The 14,939-nt window shown below is 47.2% G+C and overlaps 7 protein-coding genes across 8 annotated transcripts; 3 read left to right on the forward strand and 4 right to left on the reverse strand.

The window, feature by feature from the left end:
- Nucleotides 1-335: 335 nt before the first annotated feature.
- On the reverse strand, nucleotides 336-788 carry E1B28_009087 (uncharacterized protein; the record flags this gene model as incomplete). Its single annotated transcript, XM_043153947.1, has 3 exons — nucleotides 336-446; nucleotides 503-601; nucleotides 657-788. The coding sequence occupies 3 exons, from the start codon at nucleotides 786-788 to the stop codon at nucleotides 336-338; spliced, it is 342 nt and encodes a 113-aa protein (XP_043009233.1).
- A 131-nt stretch (nucleotides 789-919) lies between these two features.
- E1B28_009088 (uncharacterized protein) lies at nucleotides 920-1,743 on the reverse strand (the record flags this gene model as incomplete). The annotated part of the gene is made up of 3 exons (XM_043153948.1): nucleotides 920-1,252; nucleotides 1,306-1,576; nucleotides 1,628-1,743. The coding sequence occupies 3 exons, from the start codon at nucleotides 1,741-1,743 to the stop codon at nucleotides 920-922; spliced, it is 720 nt and encodes a 239-aa protein (XP_043009234.1).
- Nucleotides 1,744-2,121: 378 nt separating this feature from the next.
- E1B28_009089 (uncharacterized protein) lies at nucleotides 2,122-4,053 on the reverse strand (the record flags this gene model as incomplete). The annotated part of the gene is made up of 9 exons (XM_043153949.1): nucleotides 2,122-2,259; nucleotides 2,325-2,332; nucleotides 2,391-2,410; nucleotides 2,473-2,608; nucleotides 2,663-2,888; nucleotides 2,943-3,241; nucleotides 3,298-3,731; nucleotides 3,780-3,876; nucleotides 3,948-4,053. The coding sequence occupies 9 exons, from the start codon at nucleotides 4,051-4,053 to the stop codon at nucleotides 2,122-2,124; spliced, it is 1,464 nt and encodes a 487-aa protein (XP_043009235.1).
- A 915-nt stretch (nucleotides 4,054-4,968) lies between these two features.
- E1B28_009090 (uncharacterized protein) lies at nucleotides 4,969-7,017 on the forward strand. Of its 2 annotated transcripts, XM_043153950.1 has the most exons (8): nucleotides 4,969-5,232; nucleotides 5,287-5,477; nucleotides 5,530-5,613; nucleotides 5,666-5,787; nucleotides 5,840-5,925; nucleotides 5,981-6,442; nucleotides 6,488-6,770; nucleotides 6,824-7,017. In XM_043153950.1, the coding sequence occupies exons 1-8, from the start codon at nucleotides 5,059-5,061 to the stop codon at nucleotides 6,895-6,897; spliced, it is 1,476 nt and encodes a 491-aa protein (XP_043009236.1). In that variant the 5' UTR covers nucleotides 4,969-5,058; the 3' UTR covers nucleotides 6,898-7,017. The 2 variants fall into 2 exon arrangements, with proteins under 2 accessions (XP_043009236.1, XP_043009237.1); XM_043153951.1 differs by having other exon boundaries at nucleotides 5,981-6,770.
- A 26-nt stretch (nucleotides 7,018-7,043) lies between these two features.
- On the reverse strand, nucleotides 7,044-8,067 carry E1B28_009091 (uncharacterized protein; the record flags this gene model as incomplete). The annotated part of the gene is made up of 2 exons (XM_043153952.1): nucleotides 7,044-7,343; nucleotides 7,396-8,067. The coding sequence occupies 2 exons, from the start codon at nucleotides 8,065-8,067 to the stop codon at nucleotides 7,044-7,046; spliced, it is 972 nt and encodes a 323-aa protein (XP_043009238.1).
- A 282-nt stretch (nucleotides 8,068-8,349) lies between these two features.
- On the forward strand, nucleotides 8,350-11,204 carry E1B28_009092 (uncharacterized protein). The gene is made up of 5 exons (XM_043153953.1): nucleotides 8,350-9,104; nucleotides 9,154-9,687; nucleotides 9,753-9,856; nucleotides 9,910-10,413; nucleotides 10,466-11,204. Exons 1-5 carry the CDS (start codon nucleotides 8,475-8,477, stop codon nucleotides 11,136-11,138), a joined length of 2,445 nt encoding a protein of 814 aa, XP_043009239.1. The 5' UTR covers nucleotides 8,350-8,474; the 3' UTR covers nucleotides 11,139-11,204.
- Nucleotides 11,205-11,413: 209 nt separating this feature from the next.
- E1B28_009093 (DNA replication licensing factor MCM7) lies at nucleotides 11,414-14,495 on the forward strand. The gene is made up of 9 exons (XM_043153954.1): nucleotides 11,414-11,492; nucleotides 11,545-11,681; nucleotides 11,735-11,794; nucleotides 11,843-12,063; nucleotides 12,114-12,435; nucleotides 12,489-13,059; nucleotides 13,113-13,503; nucleotides 13,567-14,092; nucleotides 14,153-14,495. The coding sequence occupies exons 1-9, from the start codon at nucleotides 11,444-11,446 to the stop codon at nucleotides 14,228-14,230; spliced, it is 2,355 nt and encodes a 784-aa protein (XP_043009240.1). The 5' UTR covers nucleotides 11,414-11,443; the 3' UTR covers nucleotides 14,231-14,495.
- Nucleotides 14,496-14,939: the final 444 nt, after the last annotated feature.

The following is a 14,939-nucleotide window of genomic DNA, read 5'->3' on the forward strand; positions in this document are numbered from 1 at the left end:
AAAAAGCGTTCCTGGCAAGCTACATGTTCTCCATCCTCAAGCCCTTCTCAGCTCCGTGTCTATCATTTTCTACGACTGGTGTCGAGGGAGCGCAGGTTCGATCATTCATTTCGCCTTTAATATTTGTTGAACCCATGCAATTCAGTCCCCATCGTTCGCATCTCGGAATCATAAGTTGGAAATGTGCCGTACACCTGCATCTGTAGGCTGGCTGAACGTTGTATGCAGCTGTTGTTAGTGAATTTTAAAACAGCATGAGATTGAGCTCACGACAAAAGTGGGCACCGATATGGACCAGATATTGCGAAACCATCGAGTAAAAGAGTAGCGAGGCGCTATTGTCTAACTGTTTCCTCTCCCACAAAATCGCCTGAACCGGAATCATTGTAACCATAGGACGATTCTACTGGCTGTTCATTGATTACACCCCACACGGATGCTTTGAACTAGCGAAGATGATAGTTTTTGGATGCGAACATCGACCTAGGAACAAAACGCGTACGAGTGTAAAGACCAATCCCATTTTCTTCTCCAATGATCTCAGTCGAGCTACGAGCATCTCATCGGGCTCTTCTGTAAGATTTCGCGCCTTTAAGGTTAACTACAGCGGCTTTATAGTCAGCATCTGCATTGTCCGCCTGGTTGGAGCGCCATACCTGCTTAACATTCTCGGCGAGCTTCGCGTATTCCCACAAAACAGCAGCCTCGGTTGGAGAGAGACTTGAATGATCTTCGTACGGATTGGTTTCAAATACATTGGGAAGGGATTGAGGGGTGGGGCTTGACATTTTCGTTGTTTCCTTCGGGACGGGATGGGGTTGGACTCCTTTTACTCTTTATGGAACGAGAATGGTAACGCGACCATTTATGTATCTACTGATGGGGCTACAGCGCGATTCGCTTTTGCTCTACTGTACTTTTACATCCGAGTACTCGCTGGAGAGTCATTCTTCCCCCACGATACAAAGGCCGTGTTCTTGAGATGATAATCCCCCACCATTTCGTCCATCGTTGCAGCTTCCCCGTTATACCCTACAAACTCTAGTTGAGCGCTCTCGAATGCGTTCTTCATATCACTTTCGTCGAGGCCGGGCAATTTCACAATGTTGTTGATCGGGTCACTGTAATTTGGCTGTTCACCTTCAGGCTTCTTCCAGTCCATAACGAGAAGGTACCCTCCCGGCTTGAGGTAGGTCGCCAAGGTCTTGGTGGTGACATGGATTGACGGTAGATGGTGATACACCATACAACTCTGCAGAAGTATATGTAAGCCATAAACATCAAGGAGCGACGAGACAAGCTCACAAAAATGATATCGAATCTTTTACCCGCAAACGATGACCCGTCTTCATGAAGGTCTGCCCGTACGGCGGAGAACTTTCCTTCCTCAGCTAATCCCCATCGTTCCATGTTACGGTTATACTCGTCGACCATACCCGAGCTGATGTCGACGCCGAGGATAGATTTAGAGTGGGGAACGAGAAGGCTGGAGTTGAAACCGTTTCCACAACCAAAATCCATGACCTCAGAAGTTTCTTTGTTGAACGGGGCGGCTTGGAGAACGTGAGGAAGGAGCCTTTGCCGGATATCAGAATAACATAAAGACACACAAAAGCCTTGAACTCACTTCTTCCAGATATTCATTCCAGCGATTCCCCATGGAGTCTGGTCGATGTCCTGAGCCATGCGATCCCAATGGGTGACATTGGCGGAGTACAGTCTAGATACTTGAGATTGAGCCATTGTCTGGAAGGTAATGATTGATGATAGAGAACTGGGGCATCCCTCTGTCCTCTTTTATAGATATCATTCTGTGGGGGGGTTGAAAAGGAGAGGACGGCTGATATAAACAAACGGAACTGAGCGGAAGTAGCGGAAGTTCAAAGTGATTATTTATGCAATCAGGTTTACGTGAAGTGATACTAGAATTCCCTGCGATCGACAAGTTATTGTAGTGTCCAGAAACAATGTCAACGTAAAAATATAATTTATATCCTTAGTTGAATTTGAAAAGCCGTCCGAGGAACATTTACTTGGCAAATGGTGTCAAGGATGGCGGACACAGAAGGACTAAAGAAATACTCGCCACCACGGGATATGACAAAGTCTGATTCGAAGATTTCATTGGGTAGTAGTCGAAGAAAGCACATTGAACCGCGCACCTTTCTGAATCGTAATGATTCGTCCAGGATCTAAGGGATCCAAACCCGAAACAGGGCGATGAGTATCTGGCGTGGAGCCGATGATAGGATCGACACCCTATGATATACGAAGCTTTTTCAGGATGCCAATGGAATGCATCAGGAATTATTACTATTACGCACAGGAGGAACTGGAATAGAGACAGTTTCAGTAGGATTTCACAGAACTCTATAGAATATGTGCTTCACCTTTCTTTCCAAAGAGGAAACTTTTTGAGTCGGGTAAGTCAGCCTTGATTGTCTATCCTGATTTGAAAGACATTGCACCTACTTTGGGTTGGAAGCCCATGTCTTTTGAATGAATTGGAAGCCATTTCCGATATTGGACTGGTATGAAACGAACGCAAGACCGCGTTCGAGATCCGTCGAGTCACTACTCTTCTTTTGTTGGTTCTCCTGTTCAGTAACTACAAGGAGAATGTTTGCACTTATCGACAAGCTTGGAAAAAAGCTCGACATACCCTCTGGACCATACGGAATACCAGCGCGGATAATCTGGTTGGCGGTGTTCACGGGACTCAAGTCTGCTCGAGGACGGGTCTTCCGGATGTGGGCAGAGAATGGACAATTGGTCTGGTTAGTCTTGATATCTGCTCCTGGATGCTCAAACGTGAAGTCATTGTTCCTCTTGGGATCGGCGCCGAGTGCCTTATCGTCACGCAACGGCGCAAGGTCAATGGGTGCTCCCTAACGACACATTAGGAAGCAGTCGGGAAGACGAACAAACGCCATGTAACTTACACTCTTCCATCTTCCCATCATTCTAGCACCGAAGAGGTCAGTGTTTTCCTGGACGGTGAGTCCAGAGACATTCAATGCATTTTGCCTAACGAAATCGTTGAACTCCGGGACAAGTTGCTTTAACTGACGGAAGGCAAGGAAAGAGCCATCCTTAGCCCACGCAGGACGGGCCAAACTCAGTCTATCACCTGTCTCGCCCAAAAGAAAGATGCCAGGATCAGTCAAGGTTTGTCCAGGAAGTGGTTCTCTAGTAAACCCTTCGACCGCGGGTTGACTGACACCATCCAGATATCCAAAATCTTCAAGAGGGTCTGTGAGTATTTAAAGTCGGCAGTGCCTGACAAACACAACCCACGTTCATGCCCTTGCTGATCTCCAGGCCGAGCAGCACCCTTCAAGCTATAAACTTCCGAAGCCGATGTGCCTAGAAGTTGCTTCACTTGCGAAAGCAAAGCGAAAAGTCTTTCGTCCGTATCTGCAGCCAGGAGGAAGACACCATGAATGTTTGTGCCTTTGAAAGCATTCACCCAATTCCCTGTGCCGGGGTCGCTAAGATTCTCTGCGTCCGCGAATTGGCCAAGTTTAAACGCGTCATCCTTCAAATCATCCGTGATACCTAGGAAGCTAAGGCCAGACTGGGAGAATGCTATATTGAGTGCACTTTGGGCCGACAGAATTTGCGTTGTGGTCGTGATGAGCGGGTGAATATTTGTAAGGCTCGACTTGAAGGTAGTTTTATCGTTGATCTTGAAAAAGTGGAATAATTCTTTATTCTTCTTCATCCCGACCCTGTAATCCATGTCAACTTGAGACCTACAATAAGATGCGAGCACATACAGGATATCGCCTTGGATGTTGTTAAGATCGAGACCTACATGCGCTGCCGAGATCTCAGCTGCTTGAGCAGAGGGCAAAGGAGGATGTCCGGGGGGGTCTAGAAAGCGGGGAGTAGGAAAGTAAACGGCGTGCTTGCGAGAACGTTACAAGCCTCTTGATTATCCATACCTATCAGTAGGGAATTAGAGCCATCCTGACGAGAGTATAGGTCTTGAATATCAGGAAGTGCAAACGCGGAAAGACAAAGAGCAGAAACTATGAGCGAAAGCCTCATCTTGCCGGTCGAAAACGATAATGTTCATCCTTTAGACTCTGTGTTCTCTTTATACTGAGGATTCTCGAGGGATGACAGGCCCCTTTCGGTCGACAAGGAATGTCCTGTGCAGAAATGTAAACGTTCCCGATCTAAAGGCCAATGATAACCGCCTGTGTGGTCTCGCAGCATAAGACTTGGACCAAACCTCCTTTTCGTGCAGGGAAAATGATTGCGACATACTGGTGATGATCGAGAACTAGCCATAATAAATCATTTTAAACCTCGTAATTTGTGTAATGGAGGTTAGATAGTTTGTTGATACAGGTGTCGCTGTGAGCCATAGAGTGCAATGATAACCTGATCTTCAGGCTAACTCTGGCTGCGGCGAAAGGTGTCCGACACCAGTAGACATTGGCCCTTGTTGGAACAAGAGGCAAGGACGGATCATCTGCAATGTATAATAGAAGGTTCTCACTTACGAGTGCAACGCGCCCCCTCCCTGATGGAATAGGAGAGTAATTCAACGGCGGAGGTCAATATCACTCGCATTCCGTGGATCTCTCGGCGCTGCAAATGCCCGGGATGACGGTGACAGACCCGTTCGTGAGCTAACGTCGAAGGCAGTGATCAAAGATATACCACCATCCCGTTGTAAGCGATTTTCTTTGAAGCCTGGAGTTGGCAACTAGCACACCACAGATGACCGACAGCTGGACACGATCAGATATCCTCAACATCGGCAATTAATGAATCGGGAGCCTCCATATTAATCACTTCCGAAGTGATGCCCAATAACAGCAATAGCATTCCGACTTCGATTCAGAGGTTGTCAATGCCTTGCTTGACCGATAATCGACGGTGAGTACCAGAGCTGGACAGCTTGATGAATTTCAAATGAATTTTTTCAAGTCTTGTGATTCGTGAATCTTGTCGTTGTGGACCAGTGTGGACCTACTAGCCTGGCTAGCCGATCTGTACTGAGTCATAGCTCGGAGTTTGAATCTCTGGGGACCAAGGGGGACGATGCCCTCCACTCCGGGTACGCACAGACTACTGGAGTGGACCATGGTCGTGTTGCACAGATTAGCATCGAACGTGAGAATTTGCGTAAAGTCAACGCGACGTTTCACCACCACCAGGCTCAACTCGAAAATATACGCACAACGTGCAAGGGAAACGAGACCAGGAACCATGAAAGTGAGAAACATGACATTCGATCACCTTTAGCCTGACCCTTTTATTTTATTACAGGTAGCCGTGGAAGGATGCTGTCACGGTGAATTAGACAATATTTACAAGCACATAGAAATGCTCGAAAAGAAGAACCAATACAACGTCGACCTCCTTCTAATATGTGGAGACTTCCAAGCAGTCCGTAATCACCAGGACTTACAGTGTATGGCGGTTCCAGACAAATACAAGCACCTCCAAACCTTTCATAAGTGAGGTTCGGTCCCTTTAACCAAATCTCCACGCTCAGGTCTTCTCTACTAGATATTACACAGGAGAGAAAAAGGCACCTGTGCTAACGGTTATCATCGGAGGGAATCATGAAGCGTCAAACTATATGTGGGAGTTGTGAGTCATCGAGCAGCTGCTTTTTATACAGCCCTCTAAGTCTCGGCTTTAGGTATCATGGAGGCTGGTTAGCTCCTAATATCTACTTTCTCGGTCATGCTGGAAGCGTGCTTTTCGGTGGTCTTCGTATCAGCGGTGCATCGGGCATTTTCAAGGACTACAATTTTCCGTCAGGTGCGATTTGACGGCTCCCAAAGGTAGATTAGCCGTGTGTTGATTATCTCAGGTTACTTTGAAAGGATGCCTTACGACCGCAGCGCCGTTCGGAGCATCTACCACATTCGGGAATTCAACGTTCGTAAACTTTCTCTGGTCAGTCAAACTCGCAAATAAAACCCTATCAAAGCCTCGCTCATGATATAAACAGTTACCCAGCCCGAACATATTCTTATCTCATGACTGGCCAGCCGGTATCGATCAGTATGGAGACTTCCGTGCATTATTACGACGAAAACCACACTTTAGAGAAGAAATAGAAAGGGGGAGTTTAGGCTCACCACCTCTCATGGGGTTGCTTCATACCCTTCAACCGGAGTGGTGGTTCGCTGCGCACATGCATTGTCGGTTTGATGCAACCGTGGTTCACCCAAATGTAGAAGATGCACTTTCCGTGAGCGCGAACCCTGACGAAATATCTATCGAAGAGGACTTCGAGTATGCGGCCGGTAGCCCATCGGCGGCTCAACCCCGGGTTGCGAGCAATCCTGATGAGATTGCACTGGAAGACGAAGAAGAGGCCGTTGTTCCTGTCCCAGCTGCAAAATCTCCGCCCGCTGTGACTCGGTTCATTGCGTTGGACAAGTGTCTCCCCAGGCGTGACTTCCTTGAAGTACGCTAATAGATCAATAATGTTCTTCTACTGACATTTTCGAAGGTCGTAAACATATCGACAAATTCCCAGCGTTCTGCGGAGCTATGCTTTGATCCAGAATGGCTTGCAATTACTCGCGCGTTTCATCCTTGGTTCTCCCTCACAAAGTCTCAGAAACCATTCCCTGCGGAACACCAAGCCCGGAAAATGATTACCAAGGAACGTGAATGGGTTCAGACGAACCTTCTTAAAGGTGGCACCGACACCATACCTATCTCCAGTACTCAGCAATTCGTCAGAACTGCACCACCACCAGGTTCTGAAGGTTCTCAAAAGTTCAAACAACGTTAGTCGCACCTTTTCTGCGTAATCCATTTCTGACAGGAAGTCTTTCTACAGCACGGCCTGTTTCCAATCCCCAGACCAAGGCGTATTGTCAGATGTTGCAAATTGCGAATATGATCAATCAGTAGAAGGGGGCGGACCAAGGCTGTCAGGAAATAGGCACAACATTGCACCCCAAAATACTCAAATTGTACAACACCTCCTCTTCGATAATACACCCCATTCACCACAAACAAATGTCATCCAGGATGTAAGTGGCAAAAACCACGAAAGCTTAAACGAGTTGATCGTCTGGTTTATCGGTGTTTGTACCGCCGATGATATCCATCCTTTCGACTTTCTCGATATCCCTCAGACACCTGGTAACCAATGACTCTTCTCTCTGTGCCATTTTCAACCTCAAGTCCTCCAGCAACCCTTGGAAATCCGGAAAGTTTTCGTGCCCCCACACCACGGCTCGGACTGCGGTTTCAAACGACTCTTGGCACTCCTCCGCCAGTTGCTCAGCGTTGCTGAGTTTCATATCGTCCTTCTCATGCCAACATTGGAACGTCTCTAGGCGAACCTTGAGCTGCTTGAGAATGCTTAGAAGGGGGTTATGTCCACAAGGATATGATCAAACATACCAACGCCAACTCCTGTGTCGTTACTTCCGAAACCATATTGCCCGCCGTCGATAATTCTTCTATTTGTTGATCGAGTTCGATATTGAAATCATGTGCAAGTCTAGTGTCAGAGCAAGATCCTGCGGTAGCACACGGCGAGGGCAAATACGTCAATGAACTTTGATTCTTTTTCAGCCGCTCCTTCACTTCCCCTTGGATTGTGTATGATTTTTTATCTCTGCTAAGTTCTCGTTCCAAAACCCTACATTTTCCCACTAGATGGGCGAGTTTGGTTTCGATGTTCTCAAGAATCTGGCCTTGACGGCTCCGACCGTCGGACTGAATTCGCGAAACTTCATGCCATGTCTTCCTCTGACTCGCAATGTATTCGAATGAGGTCTGAAGGTAACGCGTTAATCGAGGGCGGTCTGAGACGATACTAGCCACGTCGCGAGGTGTGGCGCGGTAGTTCTGTAAATCCTTCAAACATTTTGCCAGTTGACTCTGAGGTGGCAGAGCTGTGATGTGATCAGAATCCCCGGGTGCATCTGGATCTTCTGACACTCCAAATTCTGACATTTCGAGAATATCGTCGAAGGTGGGTTCTACACCGATCACTTCTCCTGGTTCTTTTTCACTATGTAAGGCTCCGTATCTCGATTTTCGTGCGTAGGATTGCAAGTCTAATAACATGCTTAGAGCGAGCTCCAAAGATCTAGTTTAAAGGTCAGTTTACTTGTCCCGTACGTGAGTACTTGATCTACGCTTGGACGGTGGCGCCAGTGGTACAAGTGGGCAAGTAATTTAAAACTTACTCTGTTATTTCGAACCTTTCATCAGATACTTTGACCGCTGAAGCTGTATTTATGGTTCGAGTCATAGATAGTGATCAACAATGAAGCTCCAAAGGTTGAGTTCTACGAAGTTCGGCTGCACCAAGCTGACGAAAAATCCCACGCAAGGTGGCGGTTCTTCAGACTCAGTCAGACTCCCACATTCTCACCATCGTGACAGAATCAGATATGGAGGAATTATATTGCAGCACTGGACATTCTCACTTCCTCCCGCATCTGATGCGATAGTTTCAACTTGGAGAAGAGATGCGATTTCTCCTTTGGTTGCTACCGCTGTTGTCGAGCTCGGCTATCCATGCAGGACGAGATTATGACAGCTACACCTATTATGTGTTCGAGTATGCTAAAGAGTCCACCGAAGGGATCCGTGTGCCCTTAAAAGACATCCATCGAGCGTTCGGAGTCGAAATCGTAGAACAAGTGGGAGCATTGCAGGACCATTGGCTCGTCAGGAGGAAGAAATCCTCCGAAGAGAAAGTTAGCAGACACACACAGGAACACGAAGATTCCGTTTTGGCTCGCTTTAGAGAACTTCTTTCTTTGAAGGCGCCGGACAATATTGGGTCTCGTTCAAATGGCGTTTCCACAAACTTCACTGCCATGCTCAAGTCCATTTCTTTCCAGACTCCACGACAGCGGGTCAAACGTGCATCTCCGCCGATTCCGACTCCTTCAAAAGCTTTAGGCGTTGCTGAACAATTGGGAATTGAGGACCCTTTGTTTCCCGAACAGTGGCATCTGGTTAATGATGAATTCTCTGAACATATGATGAATGTAACAGGTGTTTGGGGAATGGGGTACAAAGGAGAGGGTGTCATTTCATCTTTGATAGATGATGGGTTGGATTACACCAGTAGCGACTTAGCGGACAATTTCGTAAGATTTTCCATTATTGCCTCGGCTTCTCTTGAATTACACCACTCAGGACGCCGCCAACTCTTACGATTTTAACGACGACGTCGCTTTGCCCACACCAAAACTATTCGATGATACACATGGGACGCGTTGTGCAGGGCAAATCGCTGCCGTGAAAAATGGTGTTTGCGGAGTTGGAATAGCTTACGAGTCTCGAGTGGCTGGTGTTCGTATTCTGTCGGGACCGATATCTGATGCAGACGAGGCCATTGCGTTGAATTATGGATATCAGAACGTTTCTATCTACAGCTGCAGTTGGGGTCCACCCGATGACGGGAGAACCATGGAGGGTCCCGATCGTATCATTAGGAAAGCTATGCTCGAGGGTATCAATAACGGTCGAGGGGGCAAAGGGTCTGTCTTCGTGTTTGCCAGCGGTAATGGTGCCGCCAGTGGAGATCAGTGCAATTTTGATGGTTACACGAACAGTATCTGGTCCGTCACAGTGTCCGCCGTGGACTACAAGGGCTTACACCCATATTATTCTGAATCTTGTGCGGCAAATATGGCCGTTGCGTACAGCTCAGGTAGCGGGAAAAGTATTGTGAGCCAAGTTCAGATTTCCCTTTGTGATGAATACATCGAGCTCATGGAGCACTGGCATGATAGGTCACAACTGACAAAGGTAAAAGTAAATGTACATATTATCATGGTGGTACATCTGCTGCGGCACCTAATGCAGTCGGAGTATTCGCACTCGCCCTCCAAGCAAGGTTCGTTTGACTTGAAATGTTATTGCACTTGTTTTGACTGTTGCACATGCTAGACCAGATCTAACATGGCGCGACATTCAATACTTGTGCGTCGAGACTGCCCGCCAAGAGTTCCTGGCCGATGCAGAATGGGAAACTACAGCCATTGGACGAAAGTACAGTTACAAATATGGATATGGGGCTTTGGACGGATACAGATTTGTTACAGCAGCCCTCGAATGGCAACTCGTCAAGCCTCAATCATGGCTCCAAACATCAAATTCACAGTTGGCGGATGGGGTGATGACGGAGGACGGCAATTTTACTGGAGGTGCATTTATCCCTATGGATGGAGTGACAAGTACGATTGCGATCGGTAAAGGTGATCTCTTAAGGCATAACCTTGAAAAAATAGAGCATATCAATGTGAAGGTTTGGATAGGACATGCAAGAAGGGGAGAGGTGGAAGTAGAGGTCGTAAGCCCGAATGGTATCAAGAGTATACTCGCCGGAGCGAGGAAAGGAGATATTGCTAGTACTGGTTTCCCGGGATGGACTTTTATGTCTGTGAAACACTGGTGAGCCAAGTTATCGTTCATAAGTACACCCGTTTCCCTATCTCGCATTCAGGGGAGAGGATCCCGTCGGAAATTGGACCATACGGGTTTGGGATGCAGTCAACGAACAGCATAATGGAACCTTTTTGGGTTGGAATATGTTACTTTGGGGACCAGCTATAGATCCATCTCGAGCCAAGAAATACGAACTTCCTTTAGATGACTTTGTATTTCCACCCCACGATGATTTAGCGCTTCCGCCTCTTCCCTCAGCGAGCGTTACGCGCCTCTACGTCAAGCCAACTTCGTTCCTTGGAAGTGAAAATAGCACGAACTCTCCACCATACGGTTCAAGCTGGTTCCCTGGCCTCGGTAAGCTCGTAGCTTGTCAGAGATGGGTTTTTGCTGGGATTGGCTTGTTCGCAGTTCTTGGGATTACCGTAACCATAGTTGTCTGGAGACGGCAAGTTTCAGTACGGGGGCAGCCTGAGTTCGATAGCGATGATGGTTTCTCTATGAGATCTTTCGACGGTGACCAGGAAACGACGCTGCGAGGAGTTGATGATACCATTCGGAACGACGATGCTGAGGTTGGCCAACCTCTGTTGAGGACTCCTTCAACGGACGATGACTTGGGGGATTACCGGGAAGAAGCTCACACAAAGCTCACAGGGCATCATGAACCTGGTGGCGGAGAGGGAAGTACGGGCAATGGAGATGGAAGTCGGGTCTATACTTCCGGATGAAATATCTTTTGTATCTAGTACACACACTGCTGCTTGCACGTTAGCATTGCGAAAATTTGACCTCGCAAGTTTTTAAAATACTCACGTGATTCCCAAACTCGTTTGGTAGGTAGAAACACAGTGTGGACCCTCAACGAGATCTACCGGAATTACCGTTTCTTACCGTTTCTTACCCTTGCTACTAACTTTTTAGTAGGTTGGGCACTAGGAGTCTTCTTGCTATTGGTCGGACCGCCTCGGACCATAGAGCCAAAAAGGCAACCTTAACCCTAACATTTCAACCAGGTCCTTCGACCACCACCACCATGTCGACTCCCGTTTTTCATTTAGACATTGACTATGAAGTAGAAAAAGGTATGCCGTATCTACCTATATCTATATTATAGTATCTCTAATGATCTTACAGAAAAAATAAGCAATTTTCTTTCGAATTTCAAGTCAACAGAAAAGGACCTAAACACCACTTTCTCCAACATCACCATCGAAGATGAAGGCGACCAAGAACATATGGAAAGACTATCTCTCAAGTATATGTATTATTTGGTGCGCGAAATTCTACGCGTTTGACGCGCTTTTCTCACCTCGTAACTCTGCAGCAACAAATAGCCAATCGAGATCAACAAATGCTAGTAGTGGACCTGGAGGACATTCACGCTGTGGGACCACTATTATTTGTATGCTTCTATGAGCTCATTCTTTTCTAGCATGAAGGAACCGTCTCTGAACTCGTGGAACGAATTCAACACAATGCGCGTCGCTATGTCAGCCTTTTCAGCGAAGTGGTCGACAAGCTCATGCCTGTACCCACGAAAGATATCAGCGACCAAGACGAAGTCATTGACGTTCTTCTACATCAACGTCGAGAAAGGAATGCCCGAATTGATGGAGCGCAGAATGGGTTTCCGGATCACCTGCTCAGACGATAGTACGTGTCGCCACTTTTCTCTCGAACCAACCTTTGACAAACAAAAACAGTTACGTGTATTTTAAGCCACTCCAAAGTGATGTCGCTATGGCTGTGCGTGAAGTGAGAGGATCCCATCTTGGTCGTCTGTTGACTGTTCGAGGAATCGTCACGCGAGTATCCGAAGTCAAGCCTCTTCTACAAGTTAACGCGTATACTTGCGACATATGCGGTGCAGAGACGTTTGAGGATATATCTAATAAGACGTTCATGCCAATCACCGACTGCCAGAACTTGGAGCAATGCAAAAAGAACAACATTAGAGGCACACTCCACATGCAAACACGAGCTTGTCGTTTTAGTCCGTTTCAGGAAGTCAAGATTCAGGAGATGGTGAGTCGACATAAGTGTCACCTAGAAGTCTGACCTGAACTTGTTTTGTTTAGGCTGATCAAGTACCAGTGGGCCACATTCCTCGTTCAATGACTGTACATGTCCATGGAAGTTTGACGCGTCAAATGAACCCAGGCGATATCGTCCACCTCGGAGGCATTTTTCTTCCCATACCTTACACCGGATTCCAGGCCATCCGCGCAGGACTCTTAACCGACACTTACCTCGAAGCTCACCACATTCACCAAGTAAAGAAACAGTACAGCGAGCTCACTCTCACCCCGGAAATGGACCTCATTATCGAACAATTGAGACGTGACGGCACCATCTATATAAAGCTTGCACAGAGTATTGCACCAGAAATTTATGGACACGAAGATGTCAAGAAGGCGCTACTTTTGTTACTAGTGGGAGGAGTCACCAAGGTCACCGCGGATGGGCTTAGAATCAGAGGAGACATAAACATTTGTTTGATGGGTGATCCTGGTGTTGCAAAGTCGCAGCTTCTAAAATATATATCCAAGATTGCACCTCGTGGAGTCTACACCACAGGAAAGGGTTCGTCTGGGGTAGGTTTGACGGCTGCCGTCATGAGAGATCCGGTCACGGATGAGATGGTGCTCGGTGAGTTTTGGTTCCACCTGGATATGCGTACATTAGCTCACAGACAAACCTAGAGGGCGGTGCTCTGGTGCTCGCCGACAACGGAATCTGTTGCATTGATGAGTTTGACAAAATGGAAGAGATGGATAGAACAGCCATTCATGAAGTTATGGAACAACAAACGATATCTATTTCAAAAGCAGGTATTAGCACGACACTCAATGCACGGACGTCTGTACTTGCTGCAGCCAACCCACTTTACGGCCGATACAACCTCAAAGCGTCCCCAGTGGAGAATATTAACCTTCCGGCGGCTCTTTTGTCTCGTTTTGACCTTCTTTTCCTCATCCTTGACAAACCCTCTCGAGATGATGATGAGCGTCTGGCACAACATGTCACTCATGTTCACATGCACAACAGACACCCCGATCTGGGCATTGACGTCGTTGAACCCAATATCATGAGGTACGGACAAGAGTATCCCCCAAAAAAAGCGATGTCAACCAGTCTCAACCAATTTTTAAACAGGCACTATATCGCAAAAGCTCGGACTATACGACCAAATGTTTCCCCCGAAGTCTCCGGTTACATCGTGGACTCCTATGTCAAGCTGCGAAAAAAGTCCAAGTTGGACCAAGAAGAGAATAGTTCTCACACTTACACCTCTGCCCGTACCCTACTCGGGATTTTACGTCTCGCCCAAGCACTTGCACGGTTACGGTTCTCTGTTGCTGTTGAGCATCCCGATGTCGACGAAGCGTTGAGGTTAATGGATTGTAGTAAAGAGAGTTTGCATGAGGATGGGGACATGGAACACGAGCCTGATCGGTCGTATAAGAGTAAAATTATTAGGATTATCAAGGGTATGGCCGGTGCAGGTAGGCCTAAGCGAACGAGGGCTAAACGGCTTGGGAAGGGGCCAGGTGGGGAAAGGGATATGGATGTCGATGATTCGGATGAAGAGGAGGATGGAGAGCTTTCGATGATTGATGTTCGGGCGAGGGTGACAAAAGGAGGGTTTAGTGAGGCGCAGATGAATGAGACTATCTTAGAGGTGAGATTTCTTGATTGGCCGTCCATCAGTTAATGCTGATATATGCTTCGTGCGACGTAGTATGAGGATATGGGTGTCCTCGTGCGTGTCGCCAATGGTTCTAAGCTTCGGTTTATCGACGGTTTGGAAGATTTTTGATTCCCCCCTACTTTTTTCGTTTGTGCTATCTAAATGGGCTGTGATTGTAATTGATCTGTAAGATTACCATGACCTCTCGTCCGTTTGTCGTGTTCCTGATACGCGGGTGTGCGAGAAATGGACGTCTCCGAACGGATGTAAATGCGTCAATGCATGCCATTCCAAGATATTTTGGGTAGCGAGTCGAAACATACATTCCGGCTGCATCTGTACATCGTCTTTCGTGAGTTGGGCTGTGGGTAACCGCGAAGATTATCACGCTGCCTCTCTCGATATATCAATCTTGGTTAACTAGTTCGGAGTTCGGACACAAGGTGTTAATAATTGCTGAATATAATGATTGCGAGAATATGCTCATTCCGAATGTTGAAACGTTGAACGTCGAGTCACTGGCGGCATTTAGCTGTCATGTGGTAACTGTGTTGTCTATGTCATGTCGTAGTCATGTAAGGCCCATGTGGGGATGTTTGATGTGACCGAATTGTGACGCGAACAATGGGGATTGATGAAAATTAACCTAAACGAGATTCCGATTCTGTAGTAAATTATGATAGTTATTTGGGTCAGTGCAGCGATCGTTTGGGCAAAAAAGACGAAGATAAAGCAAGGGCCAGGGGCAGTGCCAAAAACCGAATGAATGGAATGAGCGCTGACGGCAGCTCTCGGCAATGCCGCTTTCTGCCGATCCAGTGTCCACAAAGATGCCTCA

This window comes from Marasmius oreades, chromosome 5 (assembly GCF_018924745.1).
Source record: "Marasmius oreades isolate 03SP1 chromosome 5, whole genome shotgun sequence".
NCBI lineage: Eukaryota > Fungi > Basidiomycota > Agaricomycetes > Agaricales > Marasmiaceae > Marasmius > Marasmius oreades.